General features: G+C 42.9%; 1 protein-coding gene across 1 annotated transcript; it reads right to left on the bottom strand.

Annotated features, from left to right (window-relative positions):
- Positions 1-12,369: 12,369 nt before the first annotated feature.
- On the bottom strand, positions 12,370-14,834 carry LOC111069237 (protein sly1 homolog). Its single transcript, XM_022359209.2, has 5 exons — positions 14,662-14,834; positions 14,447-14,606; positions 13,694-14,379; positions 12,933-13,642; positions 12,370-12,870 (listed from the first exon to the last, which is right to left on the bottom strand). Exons 1-5 carry the CDS (start codon positions 14,687-14,689, stop codon positions 12,538-12,540), a joined length of 1,917 nt encoding a protein of 638 aa, XP_022214901.2. The 5' UTR covers positions 14,690-14,834; the 3' UTR covers positions 12,370-12,537.
- Positions 14,835-16,788: the final 1,954 nt, after the last annotated feature.

The following is a 16,788-nucleotide window of genomic DNA, read 5'->3' as shown; positions in this document are numbered from 1 at the left end:
CATCGGCAACAGCAGCAGCAGGAGCAGGCAGTGGCCATAAAAAATGTAGCACGCCATGTGCGGGCTCACAGACCCGGGATAGAGGATAGGGATTCGAGGATCGAAGATCAAGGCGCGAGGTCCGGGGATCGGAATCGGAAACTAAAGCTGTGCTCCCTGCCTGGAATGTAACTCGATTCCTATTAACTCATCAAGTTGGGCGCTGGGGCGTTATTCTTCCCCCCTCTGATATATACTTGTACATATATATATGTATATACATTTTTTTTTGATCCTCCGGTGGCCCGTCCAGCAGCGAATTGAGAAATGAGGCAAAAATTAAATCAGTTTCGGTTGAGCAAAAAGAAAAAGGCCTCAAAACGGCCACGGCTTAAGGCAATTTGTAGCCTTGTGCGGTCCTTTTTTCACCACCACCCGTATCTAAGAGTGTACAAGTATGTCAATATGTGTGTGTTGGCTTTATAAAAGCAAATATGTTCACACACTTTGCTAATAGCTTCATAAATAATAACCAAAGAGGTCAAAATGCACTGACAGAAATGCTTAATATAAAAAACCAGTATTTGAAGATATTTGAAGAACAGGTCAGCTATGGAATATGAAAGATAATTGAAAACATACATATGTATATTCTAAAGTCAAAAAAGGTTTAGAGATTTAAATTTCGGCATGTTTCACTTGTAGGTGAATTGAGAGTCCCAGTTTTGAAAGATGTATATTCCACATAGAGTCCACTTATGTAAAGTCGCGGTAAGTTCAGCAATACTGTACAACATTATTGAAGAATAAATGAAAATTTGAAATATGCTTTTTTTGATTAACTGCCAGACCAATGGATTAAGTGTTTATTCAATGGATTTTGGGATTATTAAATCAAGAAGAGATAACATTTGGGTTCCCTTCAGCTATTTTGGTTTTACGGGAATTCTATCTACTATGGCATTGTACGTTTTGAGTAATGATCAGAGTTTTTCAGCATTATCAAAGGGCGTAACCAGTGTTTCCTCCTATCTAAAACTATACCTACGATTTTTTTGACTGTAGACAGCTTCAGAATGAGAAAGGGAGCAACGAGAGGGGGCCTTGCCGCACTGTCAGCCGGTCAGTCGCACGTCCAGCCGCTTTCTGCCTCTCAACAACCCTTCCGCCATCCGTGGATACCTCAGTGACCTACACAGACCGAAGTGAGCCCTGTCGTAGGTGCTGATGTATCTGTGTGTGGTGTCGGTTACGCAGATGTATCTGCTGGTGTTGGTATGTGTGTGTGAGCGTGTGTGGTGCACCGTTTGTCTCAGGTTTTCAACAACAAGATATAAGCCAATAAAGAAGGAACAAAACCGAAAGGGATGAGCGGCCAGCGAACAAAAAGAAAGCGCAAGCAAGGAGAATACCTTAATTACGGTTAATGGAGCGTTCGAAAAAACAAAACCGATGCCACACTGAATATATGTACGTATGTAAGTATATACATACCTCTCGCATATACGAGTGTACGCGTGTATGTTGGTGTGTTGTCTGAAAGCTCTAACCTGATGCTGGATCTTTGCCTGAGTGCCCCAGCGAAATAACTTAATCACATTTCCAACAGACATGGCGAGAGTCGACCACAAAAATCTGCCAGCCATGTTCGTAATTTTGTATATAAATGAGATGCGGCCACCCTAATGAGCCTGATTAACCGAGCCCGTAGGAGCGAGCAGGCGCGAGCACCAGAGATCCACACGGGCGGTCCGACGGATTCCCGTCCTACCCAACTTCTTTTTCTCCTTTTCGCAACTATATTTGCTGCGGTGTTTCGTTTAACTGCTTTCATGCCACAGATCGCGTCGCGTCCTTTTGACCTCGAGCTCAGGTTCGGGCTGCGCGATCTGTTCCGCGATCTGGGATGTGGGATCTGTTGGAGCTGCGATTTTATGATCTGACTCTGAGACGCTTTTAATTTGCATACGATGTGTCAATGATGTGGACGATGACAACGGCATCGTCGCGTGTGGTTTTCCTGTGTTTTTTTCCTTGTTTCTGTGGTAATAAAAATCGGCTTTGCTTTAAATGCCATAAACAAAACGCCTGAACATTTGTGCTGGCAGATGTCTTCATTGAAAATTATACAAAACAGGGAACTGGGGAGCGTGAGGGAAGAGCCTGAGCCTGAGCTTGGGCCTGGTCTGGGCTTGTCCCAGACGTCAGGTGGCTCAAGCGTGAGAAAGTTTCACCGAACTCTTGTAGTGTCTGTACTCGTACACATTGCTGTTGCGTTTTTTGGTACGTTTAAGGTTAAGGATAGGCATTTTAAGTTGGTGGATACGAATGGAACAGAGGAAATATCGAGTTCCTAGCGGAAAATCAAAATTAGGAGTAGTTGGCTATCAGGACAATTTGCAATCCACCTTTACTTGTATCTTAAAATTTCATTTACGACACTTCATATACAAATGCATATGTATACTTGTACATATCCTCCAAGTACCAAAGGGTATCCACTTCGTTCATCATCGACTATCTTATCCTGTAATATTCGTTCATTTTTGTTTGGGCCATCGCTTAGTCATGTTTTGGCTATTTGGAGTTTATGCTTTGACTCATGGACTGAGACCGGACCTGTTTCCCTGGCTGGTTCGCAACATAACTTAATCATAACTTTTTGGGTGGCCCCCAGTGCCCAAAACAATGTTGAATTGTTCTCCTGCAGAACTGTTCCGAATGAAGGAGAGAGACACGCTTTGATTTCAATCTGATGCTGGGGCAGCATAATAATATTGTATCATTGTATCTCAAGGAGCCGCAGAGGACGACGGACGACGACGACGTAGACGTCGACGCACCGTCACACAGTGGGGAATTTAGACATTTCAGCTTGCTATAGCTGAACGAATAAAGATATCTTCATGAAATAAAGTGCATTTAAAAGAAAGGCGCCTAATAGATGAAATATATAAATTCATTAGCATATGGACCAAATTGTTGGGTTATTTATCAATCATACTTAAAGATCTGTATACTCGTACTTGCAACAGCCCTATTTTTAACATTTTTCGTGATATGTTGCTTCACCTTAATCGCACTAGAAGCCAAACCACGCCAAGTTGCAGAATGAGCAATATTCAAGCAAGTTTACTATAAATAAAAAGCATTTCAGTGATATTTAGGACTATATTTTTTTTAACTCAAGTCAAAGTGGAAAAAGTGCGAATTTATAAATTTTAATATAATATTGATAACAGGGAGTAACAGGATGTGAATATAAGTGGAATAATTATGTATACACTGCATAATTACCATTGAATTCTCATATCTCATAAACTAAATTTTGATATAGTTTTTATTTTTATTGTTTGTTTTTTGTATTTTTAAAAGCTCTGGAAAATTCTCAACCGGCTGTGTATATTCATATTATCCGAAGAGCTCACTCATAAAATTACTTTTGCCATCCCTTTTTGGATGAAATCCCACTGTGCGTCGTGATCGTGGGGGTTTTGTGTGATTGTGGGGCAGGCAACAGCGGCTTCGGCACATCATCATCTCCATCATCAATGGCAGCTCTCGGCCTACCGTACAAAAGGCTGTCTTCCGAACAATTTCTTTCTTCTTCTCCCTCTATTTTTTGTTATTTGGGTTGTTTCTTGAGCGTCTTCGACTTTGGCACGCTGAAAATTTTATGACTTCATTTGCTGACCACCAAGCGAGCGCAGAATCCCCCAAAAAAGAACAAAACGAGCCAAAAACAACGAACAAGTAAACACTGCTCAGAAGAGCCTCATAATAGGCCCGCTTGCTTTTTGATGCTCAGTTTAGAGCTTAGTTTTTTCGTCGGTGTCGGTCTGGGGATGCAATACTCGGAATTTCGTGCAGAGGCAACACAATAGCCCAAAGGATTCTTTGAATTTTGATCAACTTTGCGATTGGGTGGCAGCTTTTCAGACTTGCAGAAATTAACTAGCTCGGTAGAACTACCAACCTATGTCGCTCTGAAGATTCTGACACGGGACTACATCATATAAATGTATAGAAAAACATTGGCCATGAGGGACCTTTCGTTTAAAAACTCGAATCCAGCAAAAGGTTTCCCAGCGATCCCTCATGAATCCTCTGCCTAATGGATTCAGCACAGGTCATAGAGTATTATATTCTCGATCCTGTGAAAATATTCACTTTTATAACAGCCCGCTAAGAAGTATAATGTCTTTTATCGTTCAATGTAGAAAATCTGCTCGTTTAAATTACTAAATAATAATTTTGTTCTTTTATTGTTGTACTTTTCCCAGGGCCGCAACCAAAAACTCCTTCCTCCCAAAAACCCATTCCCCTCCCACTCCGCTTTGCCTACCCCATCCAGTACCACCAACTTCCACAGTAAAAAGAACAACCATCCTATCGTATCGTTATCTGTAATTTATGCACTTGTACTTTGAATCACTTAGTTGCTCTTGTTCAGCCTTCTGCTGCTTAGGTTCCAATCTCTCCTCCGCCTCGGTTTGGCCTGCTGTCAGAGTCTCTTTATTGTTGCTGTTGTCACACACATAGAGAACGATTAAGGCGATACGACTGTGATCTTATCAACGATGCGCAACGATCAGTGGCAGCCACAACAACAGGAGCACACACACAACGGCAAAGGCAGGGAGGACACACACGCAGCTGGCAGTGCCAGGAGGATGGAGATTGGAAGATTCTGTATGCTGTATGAACGGGTTACCCGGGTACGGCTACGGGTGTTTAACGTGAACAAGTCACAAGTCCCAGGGTGCGTGCGTAGAACAGCTTTATATATGTAAATTAGATCTCGTTTAGCATTCACTATGGGCCTCGTAAATAAATGCCAAATGACATCATTATCATCAATGCTTTTTTCGCTGCACACACTGTGTATTGGTCCTGGTCCCTACTTCTGGAGCACAGTGTAATGGAAAAAAATTAAAATGTGAAAAAAAAGATATTTTGAATTTTTAAGGAATTGGAAATACAAAACCCAAAGTGCAACTTAAGAGAAAAAAGACAGGATTTTAAAAATTTTTGAGATAGTAAGTATTTCAGGTATAGCATCCAGCGTGTTCCAATCTCCAATGACAATAGCACGTGCGTGTCCAATTTTTGTAGACTTTTCTTTGAGTTTTCAACCACTGTGCCCTGGCTTCTTCAGTCTTTGGCTTCTGATCCCCTTTCCTCTTGCGGGGTTGCTTTTGCTCCCGTTTCGAATGTCTCTGTTGGTCGTTATCTTTTGTTGTTGCTACCTTTGATGTTGTTGATGGCAGCGCTGATAAGAGTGGGGTAAGGAAAGCAGGAGGGGATAAGGATATCCTGACCAAGGGATATCTGTCTCCCGCCGGGTGGACGTGGACCCTTATCGGTCGCCGGACATCGGCAATCGGCTCTCTGCTGGTGATAATGACTTGTAAGTACAAAATGGCTTGTCAGCTTTGTTGAGACTGCCTTCGGCGGATGTTGCGATTCTTTTGGCAATTCGGATTGTCTTTTGCCCCGTCCCCGTCTTTTCATGTACTCCTCTTTTTTTAGCTTAACAATTTTGCCTGCACACCACTTCAATTAATTTCGCTGCTTTAATTTGCGTTCTGTTCGGAGTTGTTCCAGTCTTCACTGCGACTACGGCTGCGGTTGTCTCTTGGGTTTTACAAGCAAATCGTGTTCCACGGCGTCCGTTCGTCTATGCCAGCTTCATTATTTTTTCTTTATTTATTTTTATCCGATACCAGCCTGCTAACTTGTAAGCGGCAACTCTGCAGCAACATCATGAAAAATGCATTTTCAATGAGAACGGGGAGGATTACAACCCTTCCCTTCACATCACATCCCATCGCAGAGGCAGAGGTAGAGGTAGACTGTCTGTCTCTCCAGCCTCAAACTCACTTAAAATTCTTGGACCTTGTCTCCCAGCGGGGAGAGAGGTGCACTTACAGCCGACGATGGCGAAACTTTTTTCGAGTATTGTAAAATTGTGTGGACCGGGCGGCGCTTGAGTCTTAAAAACAAAAGACGCTGATGGCATTGAGTTTGTGGCCAGGATGCGAGAGGGTTAAACCAGAACCTACACTGGACCACAGGGCATAGGGAGGTAAGAAAAACGACATAATGAGAATACGTCAGAAGAATGGAACAAATTAAAACAATTTAATTTCCTGTACATGAGAGACAAAATTTTAAAACTTATCCAAGATCCAAGTCGTTAAACTGTGAGTCAAGAACCTAAATCTAGTTAATAATTTAACCCGCAAACAAAACTATACATACAAATATTAGTAAGTTTTAATAGATTAATGAATTAATGTAAATGCAATCTAAAAATCGATTCCAGTTGCCTTTGTTGTTGAGTGTAAGTCGATGTTCAAGTTAATGACTCTCTATGCTGAACATGGTCAAGAGTCGGCGGCCAGTTTCTTCTTCATCTAGGGACTGCGTATGTCTTTTCCTGGAAAAACGTCGCCCACATAATTTTCAATTTTTTTGTACGAGTATTTTCAGTTTAGTGACTTTTGGAAACGTTCTGACCACCGGATGTAGGCGATTGCTGCTGCGGCTTCTAATTGCCGCACAGTCCGTGGGAAGGCGGGGTCAGAGTGCACTCGAGTGCGGCGCAAGGTGCACGCAGCAAGAAACTTCTGGACATCTGTTGCAGACACATACTAGCGTAACATGAGAGTCAGGGGAGATGGAGAAGGGCCACAAATTTTCAGGCAATTAGTGAAAATGTTTCAATTTACAAAACATCCAAATGATAAGCGGGAAATTAGTAAATAAAGACATCAAAGCGCACAAGAGCGTAGGGCCCCTAGGAGGACCAAAAAAAAAGCAGGCGCTAATGGCGCCAGAGAATGAGAATGGGAATAAGAATGAGAATGAGAAGGGGAACGACAGGTATGAGGATCGGGGCCACAGATGCGTACAACAGGTGATTAATTATAAACACTGACAAAACATAAAAATAAAAAATTAACCACGTACACAAATAAACGAAAGCGGCAGCATTAGGATAGTATAACTCATAAAGAGAGATGTGGAGAGTGCATCGGGTCGAGTGTGGGTAGTGCAATCCCAACATTTTTATATTCCTTCATTTCGGGATCTAATGTGTGTGTCTTTCTTTGATGTCTTTCTGTGTGTGTGCGCCCATTAATCGCGAGTTAATTGCCTACAACGCGGCAGGCTAATTGCCGATACTTTAAAGAACCATTGTTCTATGGAAAATGGAAATTGTACCTTAAGAACTACATATGTGCATATGTTGAGTAACTGCAAGACACATTGATTGAGATTGAGAGAAAAACTTAATCTGAGCTATGTATTTAAAACTTGATCTTTTGTTGTCAAACTTGGAGATATGTACTTATTGCACATCGAATATGTTAGATCAAAACATGTCATAAGTCTATTGGATTTTGTAACAAAATACTTCGGATCTTTTTAGCTTAACTATTTAGTATTTCATTTTGTTGTTTTTTTTAATATAAAAACTTTAACTTATGTGTCGTAAAACTGTAGAGGGAACCTGAAAATATAACGCTTTTTAGGGCTGTGCCGAGACCTGATTTAAATGAAAAACAACCGCATAAAAAATCTTGAAAGATTTACACGACACCCCTTAGAAGGAATCTCACATTATTAAATTTATTTTATTTTATTTGTAAAATTAAAATAAATTTTTATTTAATTAGATTGAGAAGGTTTCGTTTACAAATCAGTTACACAATTAATAAAAAGATATTTTATACGGCCCTCTCCTCCACCTTTAAGGGTTTTTTCTTTAGGCAGGGGTTTCTCAATCCCTCTAAGCCACTCACATAGTCAGAGCCCAAAACAATTCTACTCCGTGACCGCATGTTAGCTTGACTTTATTATGCAAGAGACTACAACATAGCTAAAAAAAAGAACAAGAAACCCAAACCAAAAGGAAGAGCAGCAAAAACTACTTATACCCAATGCGAGAATCAGGTTGTGTGCGGTTTTGGTTTTTGTTCCTTTACGTTCAAAGGCACACGCCCAAGGAAGAGCATATACTCGTATTCTCTATGCTCTCTGCTGGGGCAGACAAAGCGGTGCGTGTGCAATTGCCAACTCCAGCCATAACAGCTACAGGCCCCCAGACGTAGACAACGCATGGCCCAGAAGGAGATGCAGATGGTTGATGGAGAGAGGTCTGCGGCTCTGCGGCATAAATTGCGCATAAAAACATGAAAATGAAGCGATAAACTTGAGATACGCGATCGTAAAGCAAAGGCAGCGTGGTCCTCTCCTTCGCCTGGGTGGGGTCTGCTCTGGCCTGACCCGAAGATCAATCTGGTGGGGATGAGGCAGAGCAGCATGTGCGGTAACAGCCTGGTCCATGACCATGTGCAGGGTATTTGTTTAGGTTTGATGAAGCTGTTGGCTGCTGTTTGTTGGTGGCCATTAGGAGCGACTAACAGACTAAGAGAAAACGGCTTCGGGGCAGGATAATGAAGACCCAGAAAAGAGGGATCCATCAGGGTCGTGTCTCGTCCCGCTTATATTTTTAATGGAGCCTGACTGCGAGTGGAGTGGCATTGGCCGGGTCATGTGATGCGTCACGCAATAACATTTTTGTTTAAATCAATTTCTTGTTGCACATTTTTGTATGACTTCAGGAAATGGCCGAAAGCCATGAAGCCACTCATCTTTTATTATTTCTTTATTTCCCTCCAATTTTTTCCACTTTTTTGTTTGCCAGTTTTGGTAGCCCGGCTAACAAGCCGCTAACAAGCCGACTCCTGCTCCAGGATGATCCATTCGTCCATTCGTCGCTTGCTCTTTTATTGTCGGCAAATATTTGGGCATTCGTTTCGACTCGTTTCGGCTCGTTTCTTGTTTTCCTCTATTACCTCTCCTCCATCGTTCGGGGGTGCTGTATTATTATTTGGTTGAGTAATTAACATGCCGCTCCCGATCCCTGCGTGGACCACCGAAGGCGGCAGTACCCAAAAATGTTTATAGTAGCAGCAAAATGCTGCTAAGGATAATACGAATTTGAAGAAGCTACAATAAATAGGAATCCGATTCTCAAATATACAAACAAACAAAATCCAATTTGAGAGAACTTACAGTTTACAAGGATGTTGCAGTTTGGAAGCCATTGAGTCCGTCAAATGTTTTTGTGATTCCCAGTATATGGAAATATTTTCTCGGTGACTTGGAGATGACTTAGATTTGTTCATGAAAGGAGTTATTTTCCGTTTTTTGTCGATTGGGAGAAAGAAATTTATCTCGAAACGATTCTATAAAGCTGTCCTTCTGAGAATTGGGATGCAGGAGTAAGTGCGAGTAATATATGTACATACTCGTATGTATACGACCAGTGTACTACAAAGCTAGCCTTGTATGAATCCAACCACTTCTGCTTACTATAGTAATCAAAACCATTTTCGAACCATCAAATCGACCAGGACAGTTGCAAGTAATACACGTACTTTGAGTGAGTGAGTATTATCACGGACGAATAATATTCGTATAGCTAGCGGGCAGCTTAAATTTTGTTGAAAAGAATGGAAACTACCATATATTAATTTTACATTAATTTGCGTAGAACAAGAGTTCTTAAGTAGACAACTCCCCCCCATTTGCGAGCAGCGAGATTGAGGTTTATGACTATACATAGCATGGCTGCACTACCTCCATAGATCTCAGACTCCAGCCCAGTCATCGACCATTCATGGGGTCCGCTCCACCGCTCTCTCTTTCTTTCTGCTTGACTTCCACTTCCACTTCATTTTGTTGCACTGGCCTGGGATCGTCCGACCGCCTGACTGGCTGTTTGTGCTGGTTGGGCTTCTCGAATTTTGGAATTTGTTCTGCCTTGTTAAGAGTTGTTAAGATTATGATATATGTATGGGATGTATGTGTGCTGTGTGGTTGTGTGCTGCCAGAAACCAAGACCGAGACCCAGAGAACCAAGACAGACAAAACCGAACCAACAGAACCAAGACGACGACAGCGGCAGCCATTATGATTCACAGCAGGAATGTGGGAAACGGCTGCCTGACCATTTTTTTCTTCGGTGGAGTATCTGCTGCCTTGCTGCTTTGCTGCTTCCTCTGCCCCCCCAGCTCCCCAGTGGGGACAGGAGCACGCTCACACAGATACTCACGCACACGCGGACAGTGCATTTACCACATAATCGATTCATGCATGTGGCAGGCTAAGAATTTCTTTCATGTTGCGTTTTCGTTGTTAGTTTCTGTAGTCGTTTTTCTCTCAGTTTTTTCTTTATGATTTGTTTGAGCCGCATCTTTTTCGGACCACCCGTGAAATCACTTTGGGTTACCAGTTTTTGGGACAGAGTTTGACTTGGTTTTTTTTTTTGTATTTTTTGTATTTTGGTTCTTTTTTCTGTTTGGTGGGGTCTTGGCCTTTGTTAAATTGCTCTTGTTTATGTTAACATTTATATTGTGGCCACGGGTAGTCGGGATAGTAGCCCAACCCAAGTCCCCCCGCCCTGAGATCCAAACCAACCAAAACCAATATTTAAACTCAACGCTCCATGAATAATCATCGTCATCGTCAGCGTCATCATCTCTTTTGCGGCCTTTCAGCAGGGCCATCAATTCTGATTTACCAAAAGTGTTAATTAGGCTACGGATCGGATCGGTTTTTTTCTCCATACTAATTTTCTCAATCTTGTTTGCTTCCTCAGCTCGGAAAACTGCTTACAGTGGACCCTCGAATCTCCAGATGTGGAATTAGCTCTCATCTCTCTCCAGATCATAGGCTATTCTCATAAATGGTGCTGTAAGATGAATTTAGATTTCATTTCGAGCAGTTTCAACAGCTTATCTATAAGTTTATTGCAACAAAATTGGCCCTTTGCCTTTTTTGTATTTTCTATTTTCAGTCTAACCTGAACAAAATCAGTACATGGTGTATTCGGAATAAATTGCCTATAAATCTAAATATTGTTATAAATTCATGTTGTTCGCTTGTTCGGTTAACGTTCTTTCAGCATACTTTAATAATAATCGCCCACTATCTACACTGAACGAGATAATGGAGATCTTAGGGTCCTTGTTAATAGTGAATTCCTGTTCACTAATCACTTCAATTTTATTCTGCCGAAGGCAGAAGGCCCATACTCAAGACTGTCAGTGTATTCTGCATTTGTGCGCTCAAGGGTGGAATCCTTCAGATACTACACCTATCAATAGAATTGAGAGGCTCTAGGAAAATTTCTTAAAGTTTTCATTGCAGCCGTTACATTTTTCTGAACTAATTCCATCTTACTCCAGCCAGTGGTGCCTACTGCATACCTGCACACTTGAAGATATGCGTTCGATATCAGGCCTGCTGTTCCTAGATGGTACAATAATTGGTAATGTTGGCAGTCCATTCCTAATGAGTTTAATAAAATTTAACGTCCCAGCCAGGGACATTAATTGAAAGTGCTGCTAGGACCAATTACGCGCGGAATGTTAAATTCCCTGCCAGCAAGCATTCGATTTTGTTGGGGATCCAACATTTAGGGAATATTTTGTATGTAATTGTTAGTATTAGAGCTAAGCTTATAACCCAGTAGCCAGATAATGATTAAAATCCATTGGCGGAATAAATAAATAAAAAGAGTCGGAAATGAACAATGTAAGTTTTTATTTATATAATAAAATGTCTGTGACATAACTAGCGGGACATTCTAAATCAATTTAGATATTTTTATGCAGCACACAAAATCTATATATCTGTATATCTGCATATACATGTATTTAATCAACGCTGTACAATATATTTATGTTGCCCTGAAATTATACATATGAAGACATGTTGACCTTATGACTCTGATCCCTTTATACAAAAAAAAAAACACTAACCGCAATGGTTATCTAAATAATTCGAGAGCTGAAGTTAGATGGATAATTTGACGCTTCTTCGTGACAGACTCTCAACAATAAACACCAGTCAACAGAGCAACTTTCAATCAGTTCAGTGCTCCACTCCACTCTTGACTATCGGCCGTCCATTCATAGTTCGCCAGGGATAGTGCTAATTGCTAGGGCCTGTCCCTAACCCTATCCCTTTAGCTGTGCCTGTCCCCAAGTGCCGCGCATAGTTGTCGCCCCATAATTGTAGCCGAGGTTGCCGCCGTCACCGTCACCATGAAGGGAATCGAGAATCAGGCGTCAGGCATCGGGCAAGGCAAGGCAAGGCCCATCATCGCTTCAGTCGTTGACTGGCTGCCTGTCAGCTGTCCATCAAAGCGTTGCCAAGTTGGTGTTAATGGGTGCCTAGAATGCGAGTGCCCGCGTCGCGCCTCCCCGGGCTTGTTGTACACGGGACTACGCATGTTTTTGCTTGTTGTCCTTCGGGGATTAAGCGTCAGGTTGGAGTAATTGCAGAGTGTGGAGTTGCTCATCTTTAGTCAGCTACCTTTGTGGTCGTTTTTTGCCTTGCATTTAATTTATTTTTGGATATTCTTAAAGTATAAAGAATGAAGCCACACGGACACATGCACCCAGCCCAGTCCAGCCCTGCCCTGCTTATCCCTGTCCAGTTGCCCGCTCAGCAGCAATGGAATCGGAGCAGCCGCTCCTAACTTGTCGTCGCTGGGGATTGGATCTCGCCGCCCAGGGCGGATAGCTCCTTGAGGAACTGCCTCGCGTTGGTCAGCGTGGAGGCGCCGTAGATTATGCGCCTCTGCACGTTGGACGTCTGCTTCTGCTTAATAAAGTCCACCAGATTCTGGTACTCAATGTAGTTGCCGCCGCCTACCATGAAGACGACGGCATCCTGGAATGGGGCACGATTCTTGGGCAGGACATCGCCGCCCTTCAGCAGCTTGGGGTCCAGATACAGATAGTCATCTGTTTCGGCATTGCTGCGACACTCCATAACCTGCTCCGTGATCTTGGTGACAGGTAGGTTCTGCAGAAGCAAAGAGACAGCTGAACACTAACGCTTTAAATTGATTTGATTGCATTACTCACGTGGCGCTTTACAACCAGATTTTTCACGCCCTCCATGACGAAGGAGCTGCCCTGCGACACAAGTTTGGTGAACATGGAAACAGTTTTGGTGCCACCGCCCTCGTACTGGGTGGCTTGGCTAATGCCTGGCGAGCGATTCATAAGCGCCTTCCAGCGCTGCACGTAGGCCAGAGCGGTCAAGTCACAGCCGGCGGCCTGCAGGGCCTCCTTGAGACGCTCTACCTCAGACTCGGACAGCTGCTGGGCGCAAATGTAGTAAATGATGTACAGCCGCAACTTGTCCTCCGACTGGCCAAACTCCGGGTCTCGCAGCAGCTCCAGCAGCGGCTTGTCTAGAGTCTGCTTCGACATGACCTTCTCCTCTATCTCAAAGTACGAGTCCAGACGGCGCGCCTTGATGTAGTTGAGGATGGCTGTGGCAATCTTGGTGTGCATGTCGATCAGCCGCTTTTTCTCCATCAGCTGCGGAAGCGAGTTGACGGCGTTGGTGAGGCGCGTCGTAGTGTCGTTGACCATTGAGAAGGCAATGTCCGATTCTCCCTCCATGCCCATCGAGGTCTTAAGGCGCTTGATTTCGTCCTCCGAGTTTCGATAGGATTCCAGCTCCTCCTGGATGGCCTCGGCCACCGTGGGGAAGGGACTGCCCTTGTGGGTCATCCAGAAGCGATCGGTGCGGTCCAGATCACAAGCCTTCGGCTTCTTTCGGGCTCCTACAAATATTTCAAAGATGTAATCTAATTAAGGAAGCTGCAGAAACCTACCTCCTGCCGCCTCATCCTCGACGTAGACCAGGTTCAGGCCCAGGTCTAGAACATCGTGAACCAGCGCTTGGTACGACCATGTGTGGTGCAGCGGTGTGGCCAGATCTATATTCCGGTCCAGCAGCAGCAGAACAGGCCGCTGGAAGCTGAACACTCCGCCGCCGGCCTGGGTGGCATCCATGTGGAACAGATTAGCGCGCGCGTCCCAGAGGTTCTCGCGCAGTTTCTTCTCCAGCTTCCTGGCCACCATCTCGGCGGCACTGTTCCGCGGACAGCGGATGATGGGCACGTTGCCCAGAGTGACGAACAGGGCAAATAGAGAGTCCACGATGGAGTCCATCAGCGCCACCATCTCTTCGTCGCGCGTGTTGGCCCTGTTGATGGCGTAGTAAGACAGCTGGTCGCTCTGTTGGTGCTTTAGCACGAAAAAGTCGTCCTCCAGGCTGATGAAGTTCACGTACTGGTCGTACATCCTGTGGATGTTGGCGACGCAGCCGGCGTGCAGGGCGGCGGCAGCCAGGTTCTCGATCTTGCTGCGCGTGATGGGCGCCAAGAAGTTCAGGTGATAGATGTCGTACAGGCCGTTGGAGAAGTCCTGTTGGATGCGGTCGAGATTCTCGTCGGTTGGCAGGCAAAAGTAGATGGCCGGCACGTCTGGTATGGAGTCGCGATCCGAATGGAGTTGTCTATATCGGGGTAATCATACATATCAGAGCATACAGTCCCTAATGGTTTTATCACTGAACCACTCACACATGCAATGTCACGCCCAGTTCACGCAGCTCCTTGATGGAGATGACCGGCGATATGATGTCTTGTCCCACGCGGTCGTAAATGAGGATCTTCCAAACGGGCTCTGCGGCCAGAGCCTTGGGCTGCTGCGAGTTTAAATTAAGCATTTGCTTAATGGCATCTGTGGGAGAAAGCAAAATAGTCAATTGCCCCACCGCATATCTAGTTTATTTTACTTATTTGGCGCTCCCTTAGGGTCAACATGGTGTTTGGTGTGTGGGTTCCGGCAAAAATAAGCAATAGCAGCGATTGATTAATAAATAATTTATTTTTTAATGGATAAAAAACATATTCTACAAAAAACAACACGTCACAAGCGCCTAAGAGAAACGCGTTTGGGGAAATTTAGTGTAAAGAATGTGCAACAGCTGTGGAATTGGTGTGCACACTGGTGGAGGAAATACCAAAGAAGGTAATTTGAAATATTTTTAACTGTTGGTTTTCACCAGCATATCATTAAGAAAATTTATATATATTTGAGTAAGTTACGTTGGGTTTTGATATTACGATTTTTCTGAGACCAAGAACTCAATTTTCGTTCTTAGGCCTTCTGGAATCCGCAAAAATCGATTTATTTACTCCCTGTACTGTTAAGCGCAAAATTAACTGCTGCTATACCCACGCGCTAGTGCCAGCTGATACAAAAAGGTCTCTGTTATGTTTGTTGTTGCCTTGTCCAATTTTTCAGCTCCAGTTTGGAGTTTGGAGGTTGGGTTCAAAAAATTATTTTAAAAATATACACAAGCTAAATTCCACTGGTAATGGTGTCAAATTCATATCAATTCATGAATAAGTCATCTATTGTTTTTCTTTTGCAATTACGATTAGTTTTGTTGTATAAAATACGTTAACTTTTCTTTCAGCCTCTTGCAGTTTTAAAAACTGAAATATGTTGCCTATTGCGAATGCGAAAGTAAATCGGAAATTGGTTGCAAAAGTAAAAACCGGAGTCTGCCTGTTTGATAGTTTTCGGGGAGTTTGAAAAAACCCGCACATCCACTAAGATATGAGTGTTACTAATAAAAATATATGAGCATTAATTCTCTTTCGTTCATTTTCCTGTCGTCTTCCATAATTCTGATTGCTCTCCTCGTCATCAAGCACACAATCATCTATTCTCATCACGTAATAACTTGCTTCTGCCAGTGTGAGCGCGTTTTATGCTTCATTGCGTATATTCCGATATCGATAGGAAACTCGCCCAGTGAAAAAAGTCTAGAAACATTAACATTAAAGCCTTATACCACTAACCACTAATGCAGAAAAATAGAATCTAAATAATGCAGCATGATATGAATGAAGATTATATGGATATTATAATATATTATTTTTATTAATTTTCATAAATATAAAGCAATATTTTTTTCAAACATTTCTCTTCACGGTGGTCGGCACGACCTAGGGAGGCCCCTGCCGAAGAAGTGCATTTTATTAACTTTAAATAAAACCAAGCAGCTGTCTGAGCAGTGGAACCGTACGAAATGCTGTGAACAACTCTGGTCACACCACTTGCCGCTAGAAGAATATATGACATTTTTTTGGTAGCAAACAGATCTGAGTACTAGGCTTTCCGTACAGAGCCTAGAAAACAGTTTTTGACCGGAAAATTTTATAATTTCTTCGGTTTTATACGAATATCAACCCTGATTCTGTTCGCGAGGTGTTTTTTCGGATCTGAGTACTAGGCTTAACTAGAATACAATAACAGAACAAACCAAAACAAAATAACAGTTAGAAAAAAAAATCTATTTGCTTTCTTTTTCGAGGTGACATTCGCTCTCTTCGTGGTGATTTCCGTAATTTAAAAATTAACAATGGATATTTTTGTGGCCCTGTCGGCACTATTTTGTTGTTTCATGGTTCGCGGCGAAAATTTTGTGAGACTTCGACCAGAAACCACGTTTACCAATTGATTTAAGAACTATACTGTATGGTTAGTGCCAGCATCCAGGTGAAGGTGGTTATCCGACAGAATGCCTGGTTGTAATGCGTTTATCATCACAAATAATTGCCGTATATTGGCAGGGTTGCAAACCCGAGGTAGCGTTGCATGTCATGAGGACCGTGGGGTAATTTGCAACGATACGAAATTATCGTCAAAACTTAAAAATTATCATTCTTTAAAAAAAAAACGGGGCATTTAGCAGCACGTTCCCGTTAGATACATTTAATTTGTATGGAAAACAACTTAGGGAAATGAATGAGCAGCAGTTTATGTTTTAAAGATATTAACGAAATTTTGTAGCTTATGGGTAACAATAATAGGAATTGGGAGAGGGATACGCTATATACAGAAAAAAAAT

This window comes from Drosophila obscura, unplaced genomic scaffold (assembly GCF_018151105.1).
Source record: "Drosophila obscura isolate BZ-5 IFL unplaced genomic scaffold, ASM1815110v1 contig_9, whole genome shotgun sequence".
Classification (NCBI taxonomy): Eukaryota; Metazoa; Arthropoda; class Insecta; order Diptera; family Drosophilidae; genus Drosophila; species Drosophila obscura.
Note: the sequence above shows the minus strand (reverse complement) of the source record. Positions and strands in the feature narration are given on the sequence as shown.

What these genes read in the sequence shown, in the direction of transcription:
- LOC111069237 (XM_022359209.2), bottom strand. Translation starts at nt 14,689, where the DNA reads ATGTTGACCCTAAGGGAGCGCCAAATAA. An exon ending in CTGGGCGTGACATTGCATGT is followed by an intron (nt 14,380 to 14,446) that starts GTGAGTGGTTCA and finishes ACCCCGATATAG; the next exon opens with ACAACTCCATTCGGATCGCG. An exon ending in CGAGGATGAGGCGGCAGGAG is followed by an intron (nt 13,643 to 13,693) that starts GTAGGTTTCTGC and finishes AAATATTTGTAG; the next exon opens with GAGCCCGAAAGAAGCCGAAG.